General features: G+C 45.3%; 1 protein-coding gene across 4 annotated transcripts in view; it reads left to right on the top strand.

Annotated features, from left to right (window-relative positions):
* The window catches only part of Frmd4a (FERM domain containing 4A), a 582,923-nt gene that overhangs the window by 441,840 nt on the left and 122,779 nt on the right, over positions 1–18,304 (top strand). For all 4 annotated transcript variants that reach the window (XM_041630653.1, XM_041630654.1, XM_041630652.1 and 1 more), the window contains 2 exons: positions 2,233–2,327; positions 12,837–12,929. In XM_041630653.1, the coding sequence (XP_041486587.1) occupies positions 2,233–2,327; positions 12,837–12,929 (188 nt within the window). The remainder of the gene's footprint in view (positions 1–2,232; positions 2,328–12,836; positions 12,930–18,304) is intronic.

Below are 18,304 nucleotides of genomic sequence, written 5' to 3'. Positions count from 1 at the left end.
AAATAGCCTTAATACGTCATTCCCAAAGAGAGAGAAATCTCAGTGCTGTCCTTTTTAAGAATGGGTTAGTCACCTCACCATAGTTCATAAGAACCCACAGCAACTGCTTTTTAGTCTCACTTCATTTTCTAATACCAGACTGACCCAGTGAACCCACCCACTCCTCGTCTCCCTCCACTCACCAGACTTGACCTCAAGTGACTTTCTACCCCTACCCGCTAGACTTGACCTCAAGTGACTTTTGAAAAATTCTAAATCCTTTCCAAGTGCTGGAAGAGATCTTGCTGGCAAGGATGTTGAATCTAAAACATACTTCTAGGACAAGTCAAAAAGATAATCCTAAATTGAAAAAAAAAATGATATTAAGATATGATCTTGTTGTGTAGCACAGGCTAGCCTCGAATCCCCATTCCTCCTACCCTAGCCTTCCAAGTGTTGGAGTTACAGGTGTGTACTACAGTGCCCAGCTCAAAATACTTGCAGAAACAGCAAACATCACAGATAGACCGTGGATACTTTGAAAGAGATTGCAGTCATTCTGATGGACAAATTATGAACCGCTACATTTTAAAAGCAGTTGGCCCGCTGCCTCATTACAACCCATAAATTACACGCAGCCCAGCATCTTCTGGGACGAACAGTCACATGGGCAGCGGAGCCCACAGCATCCCCCAGCATGTGTTCAAGCTCAGAACTCAACCTTGCAGCATCTTTCCTAATTCATTTGCAAAGTTCTGAGACATGCCACGTGCACCCCTCTGCATTCCCAGGGTAGACTTCTTCCTATTAACGAAGGAAGGTTTGACTTCCAGTCTTGAATTTCCTGCTGGTTTAGCCTCAGCTTGTACAGTGCCATGGGAATGGAAGTAGGGAACATTAGATGCCATTGGTTCATCTAGGTTGAGTTTCCCACTGATCTCTAACTAGCAGGGGAGGAAGTGCTACATCACTTCAAACCCATGTGCATCTAGGAGATTTTCACTGCAGAACTGTTGGTCCTAGAGTCTGGAGGAGGCAGAAGCAGCTGCCTGATCTCTGGGCTGGTTTCTGCCTTGTACGATAGACAACTTCATGGTTAGGGTAAACGATGTGTAAAAAATGCTTACAGCAGCGCCTACCACACAGCGAATAGACATAGTTCCTGACTCACTATGGCTCAGCCTACGGATGTTGGACTTGACGATGGTACAAAAGTGATGTGCGTTCAGTACTGTGAATGTTGCATCTGGATCTTTTTCCTGCCTGCATCAGGCTATGTGCTACCTTCTCCTCTAATGATGCTGAAGGCGGGAGCCGCCCAGTTATCCATGTGATCACCAGGCAAAAGTCGCCACACTGTGGCAGGTGTGTTCAACCTTTCAGTGCAGAAAGGCAAGGTCGTCCTCTTCCAAGCCCATACTTAGAAACTTGCAACTTAGTTATAAAATAAATCTCATGGCATTTACCGTTTTGTCTTGAGCTCACACCTGTAGCACTGTGTTGCAAAACTCTGGTACTCATATTGAATGCATTTGCATGTAACAGCATCTTCAGATTGCAATGGGTGTATCAGAGAATAACCTCATCCTGAGAATAGGAGAGTCTGCCTGTGTTTGCTAAACACGTCCATTAAAAAAGGACATCTTCCTGTCCCCAGGCTGGACAGCCCCACTAAAGACCAAGAGTGCTGTTTGTTCACAGAATCAACTTTACAAAGCCACCATCTGTGACCTGGGACCATTGACTTGGCTGTTTTATACAACAGTACCCTAGTGCCTCTCAGTCTTTTTCTTTCTCTACTCTCTTGTTCTCCCACTCCCTCTCTCCCTCTGTTTCTCTCTCCTTTCCCTTTCCCCTTTCTCTCTATGTCTCTGGCTGGCTGGCTGTGTATATGTGTCTGTGTGTGTGTGATGTAGTCCAGGCTAGCCTCAAGCTTGCTATGTAGCTGAGGATGATCTTGAACTCCTGATCCTCCTACCTCCACTTCCTGTGGGATTGCAGCCATTCCCTGTCACAACCAATTTTACCCTGCACCAAGAGTCAAACAGGGCTTTACTCGTGCCAAGCAAGGACTCTACCAACTGAACCACGTCCAAGCCCCTCTTTGGACTTCACAACAGGCATTTGTGTTTATGGAGTGTGCCTGCATGTTCAGATATTACACTGGGAACCTTGCTAGGAGCCTAAGTGGATGGCGTGCTTTAGTGAACGTCTCTCGTGACTTAATCTTTTCCCTTTGTCTTCTTCTTCCAGCCCAAGCTTTTGGCCAAGGAGCTTCTTGACCTCGTGGCATCTCATTTTAACCTGAAGGAAAAGGAATACTTTGGAATAGCATTCACGGACGAGACGTAAGTGCTGTCCAGAGCCCACACAAAAGAGCAGGATGGGAAACTGCCCTCCCTCAGCTGTGACAGCAAAATGAGCTGCAGGTCACTCGGGTCCCGTGGGGGCTAGGGGTTAGTCCAAGTTCACCATCTGAATTTCAAAAACCGGTGATCATGCCTGGAGCAGCCAAAGGATATAATTAGACAGATGCTAATATTATGAAATTATTAGGTCAGCGTTCTTATAATCAAGTAGATTCGTGTTCAGACTGAAATGTTTATTTTTTTTAAGTAGATCTATGTGGGTTTGGTTTTCATTAAGGTTAAATGAAAACTTCTGGAAAGTAAATGTTTCTCTCCAATATTGGAGAAACAATAACAGGAAGTGGAGTTGATGATAAATTCAGGGTGAAAAATGATAGCTGGGCAGTTTCACATTCTAAGCTGAAATAGAGAATACAAAATCAAAGTTCATATCCCCTATCTGATGTAAAGTTTGCTTTCAGTAGTTTGGGTCATGTTTTATAATAAAAGAAGGGATAGGCTCGTTGAATTATTTTCTTTCCTCTTAGTATATTGTTGCCAAAAGACTTCAGTGAAGATCAGTCCATGCTTAGATAAGAATAAGCTAAGGCCTGGGGATGAAGTCGAGGGGTGAGGTACTTTCCTGGACGTGCGTGGCCCTTGGTTCTGCTGTAACAGGGGTGTCTGTGATTGCCTACGGATGCCGACAATTCCGTGACACAAACAATTAAAATGAGTGGGACCAGGAAAGACAGATCAAACCATAAAGAAAGGGAAAGCAACAGCTGTGTGCATTCAGGTCAGGAGAAGCCCAAGGATGGAGGTCTATTAAACAGAGGCCAGTTCCTGGGTCCCCCTTCCCCCACCATTGGACCTGTCTAAATACCCACCCCCATGTCTTCCCACAGTTTCTCCTCTGAATACTCTCTGGGAACAAGAAGTAGCTGTCTCGGAGAGCCTGCCCTCACTTTCCCTGTCTGCCCATGTTCCTCAAACTCTGCTTCTGTATCCCCTGCACCAGGAAATAAAACAAAACAAAACAAAACAATGACCTACTTTTAACAAATGTTCCCTAAGAGGTCTCCTCTGTGTATGTATTCATGTCCACACACACCCCCAAACGTATCTTTGGAATATAGATACGTTTTCCTAAAATGCTCAAAAGTCAGGGTGAGGTCAGTGGCTAGGTAGGACAGCAGGGTTCGACCCAGACCCCAGGAGTGAGGTGGGACTGTCAAGGTAGGATGGGTTCTAAAACAAGACTAGACAACTTGTGTGCTGGTCAGTGGGAGAGTGAACATATATGTATCTGTATATGACTGTGGTTGACCTTGGAAATCAATGAGTTGTCCACACACAAGCATGAGGGCCTAACTTCAATTGACAGAACTTGGGCTTAGCGGACACATCTGTAACCCCAGCATGATGAAGGTGCATATGTTACGGATGCTCTCGGCCAAGAATCAGCTGTGCACTCAGAGAGACAAGTGAGCTCTTCTTTGTTTAGGAGGAGGCAGGATTCCAAGCTAATGCTTTGGAAAAGCCTCGCAGCCCCCACAGTTTCCTACAGCTTTTGTAGGAATAGCATGGCCACCTGAGGATGGTCTTCAGTCTCCTACTCACCAAAAGGAACTTCTGCCACAGTTTGCAAGCTCAGAGCAATAGAAATGACAGGCATGAACATTTTACAGATAGAAGTTTTGCACACAAGCATTTGAAATGGCAATTTAAAAATAGCCTTTCTTGCTAGGTATACTGGTGCACACCTTTAATCCCAGCACTTGGGAGGCAGAGACAGGCGGATCTCTGAGTTCCAAACCAGTCAGTGCTACCTAGAGAGACCCTGTCTCAAAAACAGAAAACCTAACAACCAACATCCGCCTTAGCAAACAGGAGCCACAGCATAACCTTTGGCCAGATAACTGTGCCAATCACTCCTTAAGGTCCTCTAGCAGGGGTTTGCCTTCCTATGATAAAGAATATGGACAGTTGGCAGAAACCAACACACTTAAATAAAATTTTAACTCATTTTACTTCTGCACAATCCTATAGCTTTAAAGCAAAGATTTCTATTAGACTGTCATAAAATAAAGTAATAATTTGATTTTGTTAGCTGTATATACAAGCACACAAAATGTATATTCATATCATCTCTTCTTCAGAGACAAACTGACTCTTATTGTCAGGTAGATTCACTGTCCTGCCAGCCTACATATCCTACGCAGCAGCAAGAGATGTGGTCTCGAGAGCTATGGGGGGAGACTGGAGAGATAGCTCAGCAGTTAAGAGTAAATGTTGTTCTTCCAGAGGACCTGAGCTTGGCTCCCAGTACCCACAGAGGGTGACTGACAGTCACCTATAACTCCAGCTCCAGGCGTTCTGACCGATACAGACATCCACAGCCATACGCACATGAAAATAATAAATCAGTAAAACTTTCCGGAAGAAAGGGAAAAGTGAACAGTAACTAAGAAAACACAAGGCTATTCTCTGATTTCATACATGCACACGTGCACCCCACACACATGACGTTTGGGGTAGGGGTGTACAGAAGCAGTGGAAAGGGCAAAGCATCAGCTTCCTCGCATGGGAGTGAGGTCAGCTCTGGGAATGGAGCCCTCAGGGCACTGAGGTGCGAGGCAGGCAGGCCAGCCTTCTCTGGTCTAGAATCACCTCCACCAGCAGGTTGGGAGGTGCAGGCAAGAAAGCCTCTGGTAGGTAATAAAGAAGAATCGCTTCAACAACTGCACATCTAGACAGACTGAGTCTCACAAGCACAGACGTTCTCTACCCTCTCTGTGGAGAAGCCCCATTCACCCCCTAATTACTCTCTGTGCCGTCCCCACTGATTAGAAGGAAACCGTAAGCCTCAATTAATCATAGGCTCATTGTTCCCATTTCCCAAGTAAGTTTACTCAATTCAAAGAGTCCATGAACTCTGGACGGTCCCAATTAGACCTCCCTTCAGAGTCAACAAGAGTCAAAGAATGAACATTTTATCTTAGACCAGAGAGGAAGAAGTTGTCTGTGTGCTGAGGGTTACCGACCACAGCCCTGATGGCCCTAGCCAAGAGCAATGATTGGAAGGATGAAAGGATAGAAAGCCAGTCTTTCCCCGAGGGAAGAGGAGGATGCAAAAGCCACACATCAAAGGCAGGAGGTGCACACCCTTGAGTCTAATGGGCCATCCTATAGGCCTCTGCAGTTGGGAGCTGAGCTCTCCTGATTCTCTGGATTATCTGATTATCTGGGCCTCTGTGGTAATCAGAACATTTCTCCTTTTCCTTTTGAGAAAGGGAAGAACAAAGGTTGCCCTTTGAACCTTGTGCCTGGAGGTGTGACCTGCTCTGGGGTTGGTGATTACTATGTCCAAAAGTATACCAGTTTTTCCTCTGCCTCTGCATGCCAAGTAACACTAACATGGCATCTCCCACCGTGTGTGTGTGTGTGTGTGTGTGTGTGTGTGTGTGTGTGTGTGTATGTGCGCTGGTGTGTGCATGTGTGTGTGTGTGTTGCTGGAAACCAAACTCAGCACCTCGTGCACAAGTACCTTAACAGCTGAGCTACATCCTCATCTCAACATGAAATTTTTTAATAACTATATTCACATTGGACATATATGCCCCCAGGGTGTTTGTACATATATGAGTGTGCACATACTATACTTTGTTTTACACACACACATACACAAAGCTACAGTAGTATTGTCATTGGTCTGTGGCAGCTCATGGTAAAATATGTGAATCTGCCTATTACCTAACTCAATTCCAGCAAGATTCAGATCTGCAAAGTGGGTGCAAGCTGCAAGCCACACTGTGTTAGGTGTCACTTGGTGTGGAGAGACAGGAGAAACTGAGTTAGTGCTTCAGGGCAAAGGAATCACCAGCCCAGAGCAGATAATACCCCCATGCATAAGTTCAAGGGGCAGCACTGACCCTCCCTGGAGCAGTGGGGGTGTCTAGTAGAATATATAATTCCTAGGGAGAAGTTGTCTGCCAACCTTCAGTGTTAATTCTGACATCTTGTGCGGCCTAGATGGAACCCTGAGGAAAAGAAGGAAGGGAGGGAGGGAGGAAGGGAGGGAGGGAGGGAAGGAGGAAGGAAGGAAATAAGTAAGTAAATAAATAAATGCAGGCAGGAAATGGGAAGTTTCCCTAGCCTTCTGTCCCCACATCATTGGTATTTATTGACAAAGTCTGAGTCAACAATATAAAACTTATGCCCACAAACACTGAATGTTGCTGGCAAACAGTTTTTACAGCATTGATATTTTATTTGAAGCCTTTTCTTTGAAAATAATTATAAAGAGTCACAACGATAGAACAGACTACCTTCACCTTCCGTGCAGCTTTGCCCCACGTCAGCGTCTTGGGAATCGATGATGTCACACCACTGCTAGATGAACTACGCCATGGGGGCTCCTCGAATGTCACCGGGTTGCCTAGGAGGTTTTTTCCCTGCTCTAGAATTCAATTGCACTTAGTAACTTTTGATTTGCACCAACTCTGTCCAAATAAAGAGAGCTGCAGGTGGTGTTCAGCTTTCAGTGTTCCCAGTTGTGATGAACTTGGCAAGTGAGGGCAGTTTGGACAGCTTTAGACTTTCTGAAGCAAAGGTCCTGGGAGAAATTTGATCTTTAAATAATGCTGTAAAAATTAGACATATTTGCTTCTGTGTGTGAGTGCACGTGTGTGTGTGTGTAAGTGTGCGTGTGTGTGAGTGTGTGCGTGTGTGTGAGTGTGTGTGTGTGTGAGTGTGTGTGTGTGTGTGTGTGTGAATATTTTCCTGCACTTGTGTATGTGTGCCACATGCCTTGAAGAACTGGAGTTACAGATAGTTATGAGCAAACGTGTGTGTGCTGAAAACCAAACCTGGGCCTCTGAAAGAGTCACACGTGTTCTTAGCCACTTTCCCACCTCTCCAGCCTAGAAAGCTTAATGACGCGTGGCTGGAGCCAGGACTCCTTCCCGTATTGGCGAGATAGTGGAAGGACCCAGGCACTTTAAATTGAGTTGTTCTTTTCTTCAGAGATCTCCAGTCTGTCCTGATGTACACAGCCAAGTTCAAAAGTCCTGTTCCAGGACCTCGAATGTCAGAATTTTTCATCCTGTCCCCTCAACCCAGATCCAAGAATGACCAGTTCTACTTGGTCTTAGACTACCAGGGACCAATAGCGACTGACATATGCCAGGGGTCTAAGACCTTGAAGAAGGGCTGCCTTCCAGGCACCGTTTCTAACAGTTTGAGAATCGGCTCCTGAGTTCAGATTTAGTATTCCCGTCTGTATAGAGACTGTAAACTGGGGGTGAAGACAGGAAGGCCAGCGGTTTAGCGTGAGTACTTTCCCAGCATGCTCAAGGCGATGGGCTTATAGAGCACCACAAAGAAGAAACTGGACAGAAGAAAGAAACTGGAAAGAAGAAACTGTTTAGCATAACTGAGATTTTCATCCACCCAACATGGCTTCCGCTTAGAGAGAGTAATTTTTACATTTTATTTTTGAAATACTTGCATTACTATTTTAATTCTAAATTTTTAATATTTTTAAAATTGTTTTTATTGAGCAATATATTTTTCTCCATTCCCTTCCTTTCCTCTTCCTTCTCCTTCTACCCTCTTCCATGATCCCCATGCTCCCTATTTACTCAGGAGATCTTGTCTTTTTCTATTTCCCATGTGGATTACATCCACGTATGTCTCCCTTTGTTGTCTAGATTCTCTGGGATTATGAATTGTAGGCTGGTTTTTCTTTGCTTTATGTCTAAAAGCCACTTATGAATGAGTACATATGATATTTGTCTTTCTGGGTCTGGGTTACCTCACTCAATATGATGTTTTCTAGATCCACCCATTTGCCCGCAAATTTTAAGATGTCATTTTTCTTTTCCACTCTGAAGTACTCCATTGTGTAAATGTACGACATTTTCCTTATCCATTCTTCAGTCGAGGGGCATTTAGGTTGTTTCCAGGTTCTGGCTATTACAAATAATGCTGCCATGAACACAGTTGAGCACATTTCCTCGTGGTATGATTGACCATCCTTTGATTATATACCCAAAAGTGGTATTGCTGGGTCTTGAAGTAGGTTGTTTCCTAATTTTCTAAAAAAAATAGCCATAATGAAATCCAAAGCGACTGTACAAGTTTGCACTCCCACTAGCAATGGAAGAGTGTTTCCTTTACCCCACAACCTCCCCAGCATAAGTTTTCAACAGTATTTTTTATCTTGGCCATTCCTACAGGTGTAAGATGGAATCTCAGAGCTGTTTTGATTTGCATTTCTCTGATGGCTAAGGATGTTGAGCATTTCTTTAAGTGTCTTTCAGCCATTTCAGATTCCTCTGTTGAGAGTTCTCTGTTTAGGTCTGTACCCTATTTTTTACTGGATTATTTGTTCTTTTGATGATCAATTTCTTGAGTTCTTTGTATATTTTGGAGATGAGCCCTCTGTCTGATGTGGGGCTGGTGAAGTCCCATTTTGTAGGCTGCTGTTTTTGTCTTGGTGACTATGTTCTTTGCTTTACAGAAGCTTCTCAGTTAGTGTCAGAAGGTCCCATTTATTAATTGTTTCTCTCAGTGTCTGTGCTACTGGGGCTATATTTTGCAAGTGATCTCCTGTGCCAATGCGTTGAAAGTTGGAAGTGTCCTTAAAACTTTCTCTTCTATGAAGTTCAGTGTGGTTGATTTTAAGTTAATAACTGAGAGAAGACAAAGGATTCCCCCCCCCAAAAGCCAAACACTAAATAAGTTCAGTCAAAATAAGCAATCAAACATACTGCAAGTTGAAGTGATGATTGTCACTGCAATTAAGTTTCTGTCTCCTGTCCCCAATCTTGTGACTCGCTCATCAGATGGTATAATTGAGTATCCATGTCTTCAGGAAAAGGGAAACTTTTAAGGAGTGTTTAGACATTTGAGGGACAAAGCGGTTAGCCATTATTGTGCAAGCTCAATTAGAATGTCCTTTCCCTTGCCTGTTAAGAAAATGAGGGGCTCTTGCCCTATGTTTTCATCAGAGACTTACATTTCTTCTCTTCCACAAGTGCTTGCGTAGAAAAGTTTGCTTACGCTTTAGAGGGGCCGCGGGCACCACGAGGCTACAGTCCTAGTTTGAGAACATAAAAGGTCAACTAAGGAGTATTACTTTCCACTTCCTGTATCGGCATTTCTTCTGTATGTGTGTGCACATGTGTATCTGTGTGTGCATGTGTGTGTCTGCGTAAGCCAGGAGACAATCTCAGGAACATTATCCCCCAGCTTTGATCCAAGTGTCATTGGCCTGAAGCTTACCAATTAGGCAAGAATAAATATCCAACAATCCTCAGGGACCCTGCAGCCTCTGCCACCCCTCAAAAGCTGGGGTTCCAAGAGCACCCCATCACACCTGCCTTTTTCTGTGGGTGCTATGGGTCAGATTTGGCCCTCATGTGTGTGGCAAGCGTTTTATCAACTAAGCCGCGTCTGAGTGCCTGTGTCACAGTTAGCTGAACTGCTTCATTGGTGCAGGTTCAGGAGTCAGATTTAGCTCAATAATGAATGGCTTGTTGGCTGCACACCTGTGACCCATGGCCAGGCATGCTGGGTCATAAAGTGTGCCCTAGTCTGCAGTGCTCTGTGTCCCTCCTCACACAGGACGCATGGCATTGGCTGAGGCATCTGCAGAGAACCTAGCAGAAGTCACATGTATATCAACTACTATTTAAAAACAAAGTTCCAAAGCAGTTTGTTATCTTGGGAACAAGAACCAGCAGTAGCAGCTCTGGGAACATAATTTACTTAGAACTGAGCTTGGGGTTTCCACCCATTAACTACCAGATGGCAGGACAGCGAAAGTCAGTGGCTCCAGCCTGCCATGCCTGGGCTGTCATAGCTGCCTCTGGGAGCTTGACATTTAGTGCTCATGACAGCCTCTGAGACGAGCACACCACTGTCACACATCACAGCAGACAGCAGCACCTTATGTCAAGGGACCAGAGAAGCATTGGCGCGTGACTCTCTATGTGAGGCACTAAGATAAATAGAAAAGAACGGTGCTGTTCCGGAAGGGGCTAGGCACTTCGGTCCTCCTTGCTGCACCCTCGCCCCCTCCCCACCACAGTACAAATGATACTGCAGAGCCTGGGTCTCAGACTGGGTAAGCAGAATGAATTCTTCATACCTGGGGCAGAAGCATTGGCTGTACCTAGTGACAGTCACTGATTTCTAAGAAAATGGATTTCAGGCTGGGAAGACGGTTCAGTGGATAAAGTGCTCATTCCACAAGCATGAGGACCAAAATTGAAATCACTCAGAGCCCAAGTAAAAAACTGGCAAGCAAGGAGACTTTCTTTATGCTCAGCCCTTGGGAGGCAGGGATAGGGGAACCCTGGGGCAAGGAGGCTCACTAGACTAGCTGGAATCAGCAAGCTCTGAGTCCTGTTTCAATGAAGTGGGGGTCTGAGTTCAGCTAGAAATCCTGTCTCAATAAAGTGGGAGGACTTAAGGAAGACATCTGACATAAGCTTTGGACATGCATATGCACACATACATGAATGTGAATCCACACACGTGAGCTCACATATATGCATGAGAACACATATGCATAAAGAATATGGCTCTCTGGGACACATTGTAAAATTGATGCATTTGTCTTCTTTTTTAAGAAAGATTTATGTGTTACGTATGTAGTGTTTTGCCTGCATGTGTGCTTGCACACCAGAAGAGGGCACCGGATCTCATTATAGATGGTTGTGAGCCATCATGTGGTTGCCTGGAGTTGAACTCAGGACCTCTGAACAAAGCAGCCATTGCTCTTAACCTCTGAGCCATCTCACCAGCCCTGCATTTGTTTCCTTAACACAACAATGAAATTGTTTAGCATCTACTGTTAGCCCCGGGAGATGCAGAGACAACTGGCCTTTGGCTCCTGTCAGTCCCTCTCTTGTATTTAGGAGATATCATAAACCAAATCTAAGAGGCTGCAGAGGTGGCTCATGGGAATGCAAATATGAAGGCCAGAGTTCAGATCCCCAGAACGCTTGTGAATGCTGGGCAGCCATCAAGGTTCACCGATAATCCAAGGTGATTGGGGGAGAGGGAGGGATATGGGAGGCAGTGGCGGGGAAGAGACAGAAATTTTTAATAAATAAATTTAAAAAAAAAAGAAGTGGAGCTAGGATCCTTGAAGCAAGCTGAGTAGCTAAACTAGGCCAAGTACTGAGCTCTGGATGCAAGTGGGAAACCCTGTTGCAGTACAGAAAGGGGTGTATTTAAGGAAGACACCTAACATCAACCTGTGGCCTACATACCCACACATGAGCATGCATTCGTACTACACGTGTGTGTAGTACACACACACACACACTTGTACATACACCCCACACACATACATACACAAAAGAAGAAATTTTGGAAGAGTCTTACAACAACATATTGGAGCAAACAATTTTGTACTTTTTTAAACCTTTCATTTAAAACTTCTTCCATTCAGCTTCATTATGCTAAGGCTCACCTATGTCACTGCTCACAGCGGCAGCACTTTCTCTTCATCGCTGTATAGTATTCCGTTTGGGCGCTATACCGTCATTCACTCATTCTTCTGTTGGTAAAACCCTGGGATAGGTTTGGGCCATGCTAGAGTCTTTTCATATACAGTACCTGTGAACGCGTGTGGAAGAGGCCTTGTGTCGACAAATGCCTCCTTTTGTAGAGAGGAAAGGTGAACCCTAGAAATGGGATGATGGCTTGATCCTGTGTAGGTTTACGTTTAAGAAAGTGTGGTTCAAGCCGGGCGGTGGTGGCACACACCTTTAGTCCCAGCACTCGGGAGGCAGAGGCAGGTGGATCTCTGTGAGTTTGAGGCCAGCCTGGTCTACAAGAGCTAGTTCCAGGACAGGAACCAAAAGCTACGGAGAAACCCTGTCTCGAAAATCAAAAAAAAAAAAAAAGTGTGGTTCAGGGACTGGAGAGATGGCTCAGAGGTTAAGAGCATTGCCTGCTTTCCAAAGGTCATGAGTTCAATTCCCAGCAACCATCTGTAATGGGGTCTGGTGCCCTCTTCTGGCCTGCAGGCATACACACAGACAGAATATTGTATACACAATAATTAAATAGTTTACTGTCATAAAAAAAAAAGAAAGTGTGGTTCATATGGCAGCCCAACTGCTTCCAGTAGGATGATGTGAGGATTGTTAGCATGTTATTAAGGCGTGTTCTGAATTCTATAGAAAAAGTACATACCCCAAGGAGTGGGGAGGGAACTGAGGCCAAGAGAGAAAGCTGTGGTTATAGGAAACAGGCATCAGCTCTCATCTTGGCTTCATGACTTATGTCCTGTCCCCGCCATACAGCAGTTTTCTCAGCACTCTTTCCCCAAGAGAATCCCTGAGTGTTCATCCATTACTGAAATACCAGGAAGGACTCAAGATCCCCTGCGTGCCTACAACCCAGTGGGTTCTGCTCTGCAGAGACCCTCATCTCTGAAGACCTGCACAGTCCAACAACCTAACCAGCTGCCTCTCCTTTCTCCAGGGGACACTTGAACTGGCTTCAACTAGATCGGAGAGTCCTGGAGCATGACTTCCCCAAAAAGTCTGGACCTGTTGTTCTGTACTTCTGTGTAAGGTAGGCACTCCTGGAATCCCTGCTCTGGCTTCTGTGTTCTTTATCAGAAAAGTCTGGAAGGATGAAGAGACTCAAAGGAAGAGGGAGATCAAGTATCTCTTGGTCTGTGGTTAGGGACAAAGGTCATAGCACAACTACATTCTGAGAAGATGAAAAGTCAGGTATGACTTCTCTGGGCCCATCAGTGTGTGCAGTGGCCACACAGGTTTGCATGTTTGTGTGAGGATACATGTTGCTGGGCCCATCAGTGTGTGCAGTGGCCACAGGTTTGCATGTCTGTGTGAGGATACATGTGGAGTGAAGATAAAGTTTATTTGGTGGGAGCAGAGGGAGAGAGTCACACATCTCAAAGTAAACTGAGTCTTGTATCGTGTCACAAGTCCTGGGATTTGTTCTGGTGCCACGTGAAGCTCCATAAGAAGCTTCTGTGACTGTTGCTTCTGTCCTAAGTGCCACTGGGGTCCCTTGAAATGTACGGATTTATCTCAGATAGGACTGGTTGAAATTCCCTTCTGGCAAGGAAGGGTAAAGTGGTCAAAAAAATGTCAGAGGGCTGAGGAGATGGATCAGTGAATGAAGCACTTGCAGCTTAAGCTTGAGGACCAGAGTTCAAATCCCCAGTGTGTGTGTGTGTGTGTGTGTGTGTGTGTGTGTGTGTGTGTGTGTGTGTATGAGAGAGAGAGAGAGAGAGAGAGAGAGAGAGAGAGAGAGAGACTTGCCTATAGTACAAGTGCTCAAGAAGCCGAGGCAGGGAGTCCCTGGGCCAAGCTGGCTAGTTAGACTTGCTGAATTAGTGAATTCTGAGATCAACACAGTAAATAAAGAGGAGAGCAATCAAGGAAGATACCCGAGGTCAACTTCTAGCCTCCACCTTCGTGGACACATGCAAACATTCATGCACATACGCAAAAGGAAAAATACAGTGTGCGCTTCCCTGTTTGAACAGATTTTACTCGACGTAACGTGGGAATTGTATTTGTGATGGAGTGACATGATTTGTGTGTGTGTGTGTGTGTGTGTGTGTTTACATGTATGCATGTGCACGTAGAAACCAGAAAACAACCTCATGCATCATTCCTTGAGCACTATTCACCTTACAATCTCTCAGTGGCTGGGATTTGCAAAGCAGGCCAGGTTGACTAGCCGGCAAGCCCCAGGGAGCCACCTGTCTCTGCTTCCCAGTGTTGAGTTACAAAAATGTGCCACTATGCCTGGATTTTTTAAAATATGAGTTTTGGAGTTCACACTTAGGTCTTCCTGCTTACAAAGCCAGCACCTTGCTGATTGCATTCCCTTCTCAGCCCCATGATTGAGTTCTCTTCCCAGCCCCATGTAACACTTTTTTTTTTACTTTCTCATTGTTGCTGTATGTGTGATCTTGATGTGTATGTGTGAACACATACATGCCACCGCGTGCATGCGGAGGTTAGAGGACAACTTTTTGGAATTGATTCTCTTCTTTCACCTTTATGTTGTTTCCAGGGAGCAAGCTTGACAAGTGTTTTGAACAGGCTTCTCTCCTGCCCCTAATAAAGGGCTTTTTAGGTTTAACCATTGCCCTGTCCTCTGAAGACCCTAGGACTGGTCACATCTGTTAGCAAAGGGGTGTAGCAGGCCAGAGGAGCAGCACAGTCAGGAGCTAGAGCTCCCAGGCACACGACCCTGAGCACCCAACTTAGAGCCATCAACATTCCTGCAGAGATAGGAAGGGCTCGGTTTGTTTTAATTTCTTCTTCTGGTACTGCGGGTTGAACCCAGGACCTTGAGCTTGCTAACGACCATGCTGCATCCTCAGTTTTCACATGCAAAACGGCCACTTTGTGAAGTCTACAGGCCCTGCTCCTCTTAAACACACTCATGGAAACCAGGAGTGGGATGCAAGGGGCTTGAACTCATCTCTCCATGAAGAGCACAGGGCTACGGTTCTAGACTTGGCGGTCCTGACTCACAACCAGCATTCAGCAAGTCTCAAGCAAAAGCGCTAAAGGGTCCATTTAACAGGCTGGGGTGTGTGTCTTTACCTCAGCTGGTGGAGTAAATTTCAACTTGCGGTTAATGCCTTTTTGATTTGCTTAACAGCTGCAGGGATATCAGAGCTAATCTCAGCTATTTCCATTGCTGATGGGAATGATTTCAATGCCATATTCTCCCTAATGGTGTCTCAGATGAATGGGAAATGACCTTATAAAACAAAGACTAACAATTCCAGTGAGGGGGAAGATAGGAGTAGGCAAGAGTTGGTTCATTAACCTATAATCGTAGGTGGAGGCATATTCTTGGCCACATGTTGGGTGCCCCCTCCTTCCCACAGCTTTTTTTTTCCATAATTGAGATTTTATTGTTTGTGCTGAGAGTTGGTACAAAGACATTTCAATTTATATACAGCTTATTATTGCCATTGTTATTATCAGTGTGTGTAAGTGTGTGTGTGTGTGTGTGTGTGTGTGTGTGTGTGTGTGTGTGTGCTTGCATGTCACAGTGCATATACGGTCAGAGGGCAGAGGGCAGCTTTGTGGAGTCACTTCTAGGGCTCAGTCTCAGGTTGCCATACGTGTTCGGCATAGCACTTTCTTCGTCAAGCCATTTGCCTGGCCCAATCTGTGTGCAATTGCTAACATATGTCCTAGAAATCTGTGTATTGTGATTCGTTTTGAAATAATTATTCCAGCTCCCAATCTGGAGAATAATTTTCCCAAATCAGCTCTTCTAGTTCCAAAGGTCTTCAGACATTGATGAGCTGTATGTAAGTCTGACCAACCTACAGCTTACTGCCACACAATATGCATTCAAATTGTCAGTCTTTCAAGTACCTTAACATTATTAAAAACCTAACTGGCATATGGAGAGCCATAGTTCTTTATAGAAGCCACACAGTTCTGACATGGCAACAGTCACGGAACACTGTAGAAAAAGGATTTAAAATGTTCAAGCCCTATCGGATGCACAACCAGGACTCCAAATTGTCATTTGATATGCTTGCGATTACACGCTTTGAAACTGGGCCCCATCCCTAGAATGATAAACTCACCCCAATATAGCATTATTTCTATTGTACCAAGATATAAGCAATTAGTAAATTATTTCATTTTCTTAAAAAAAAGAAAAAGAAAATGTTTATGATGGGTCATGCATTTAATCCCAGTACTAGGAAGGCAGCGGCAAGTAAGTCTTTTTGGGTTCAAGGCCAACCTGGTCTACACAAGTTTCTAGGCTAGCCAAGGTTACGTATGCTCTGTCTCAAGGGGGGGGGGGGATATGTGTATGGTTAAGGAGATAGCTCAGTCAATAAAGCTTATAGGACCTACCCAAGTTAGATTCCCAGAATTCTTCTTTCAAAAAAAAAAAAGCATGATAGCACATGCCTGTAAGCCCAGAACTACAGAGGAAGACACGGGGAACCCCTAGGATCTCCAGCCAGTCAGACAGCCTACTTGATGATTTCCAGACCAGTTTCAAAAAATCAGGTTGGCAGCTCCTGAGGAATGACACTGGAAGGTGACCTCTGGCCCGCAAACACACACGCATGTGCACCCACGCATAGGAACAGTCACACGAACATACACAACAAGTCATGTACACTTTAAAACTAGGGTAAGGTCAACATTATTAAGGAGGAAAAAGCATTATGCAATGGCATTTTCCAAGTTCACAGACCCCAGTCATCTGTAGGCTTGGGGACTCAAACCCCGGTAGCAAAGCATTGAGTTTTGAGGTCCCTTAGGGTGTCCTACATTTTCAGGTTACCCTCAAGCTATTTTCTCTGCCTAAACCCAGTGACAAGGAAGCTGGAAACATTGAGTAGGTGCTAGCAGCAGAAAGAACTGGAAGTCAGACTGGCCAAAGGCTACACTGTATCCACTCGGGATCTACAGCTGGAAATGACGCTCCTGCCAAGGGCACTTTCAGTTGGCCTTGGCAAGAATCTCAGGGAATACTTCTTAGATGGAAATTCCCAATGGGAGTTTGGTGGTTCATACCTGTAATCCTAGCACTAGGGAAGCTAAGGCAGGAGGATTGTTTTGAGATCAAGGCCATCCTGAGCTACAGTGTGAGACTGGGTCTCAGAAAAATAATTCAGACTGGTGCAGGTGGTTCCGTGGGTAAACAGCTCTCTGGGCAAACATGGAAACTGAGTTCAGACCCCAGTATCCATTGACAAGCCCTGTATGACTTAGCTCTGAGGACAGGGGCAGGCACATGTACAATGCATACACATAAACAAAAACATACACACATGCAAAACACACATATAGATAGACAGATAGATGCATATACCCACATATACACATACATATCTACAGACATACAAATACATATGCATACAGGCACATTATATATACACATATACCTGTGTGTGCAGACACATGCATTACACACATGTACACACACATACACACATCCCTCAGAAGAAGAGTGACTCTTACTTCATCATCCAGTAATACAGAAGTCATGCATGCTTCCGTCCCAGCCCTCCCCGCCCCCCAGAGATCTTTATCTCTCAGCTACTTCGCTCCAGCTTTTTCCTCTTCAAGACCACATGCTACCTCGGTACCTGAGGAAATACTCTCGTGTGGTGCACCTACCTTTGCTCTCTCTCTACTTGGCTCAGCAAGATGGGTCTCTGCTTTCTCCCCTTCCCGTTTGTAGCCATCCATCCCTGCTTCCAGTACACCCCGAGGTCCCTGGAGGACTCTACCTGCATATTTCAGATGCTCACTCTTTGGTGCCCCTCTGGAGTGGCACTCTGTGGCTCTGGCTGCCAGTGACGATGCCCTTGCTGAGTGTTCAGGTCCGCAGTGCTCTGAGGCTCTGACCGCGCTCTGTCCCCTCTGGCTCTACTGTCATTCTTTCATGCTGGTGTTTGCCTCGCTTGTCTTCTCTTCCTCTGCTCTTCCAGCATGTGGGTTCATGCTCACCCCTGGCTGCCAATCCCCTCCCTTCACTGACAGCTCCGATCTCTGTCACCAGGCCTGAACTCTATTCCCACATCCTTTCTGCGACTACAGATACGCACCCAAATGCAGCCTGAACCCACTGATGTCATGTTTCTGCCCCTAACACATGTCATTTAATGGCAACTTGTTATCACTGTAACTGACACTAACACTCAGGTACCTCCCCAACTCCTCAAGCCAGATCCCTAAGAGTCAACCAACAGCACCTCCTCTCTCCCACCTGTGCCTTTCTTTCTCTTTGCTACTTGTACGTTTTCTGCATCTCAGATTTACTCCTCACCTACCAAGCACACTCCACTGGCTGAATTCAGGCCTCCATAAGCTCCTCCCAGACCTTCAGTCTCTCTAAGCTCTGCCTCTGATCTTCACCCTCCTCTTTTCTCCCCTGTGTGTTGCCATGAGCATCTCTCTAGAGGTGCT

The sequence above is a fragment of the Microtus oregoni genome, unplaced genomic scaffold (genome assembly GCF_018167655.1).
Source record: "Microtus oregoni isolate MIOR12 unplaced genomic scaffold, Mior012 000035F_ref0000213, whole genome shotgun sequence".
In the NCBI taxonomy this organism is placed as follows: Eukaryota; Metazoa; Chordata; class Mammalia; order Rodentia; family Cricetidae; genus Microtus; species Microtus oregoni.
The sequence above is the reverse complement of the archived record's forward strand: the minus strand, read 5'-3'. Positions and strand labels throughout refer to the sequence as shown.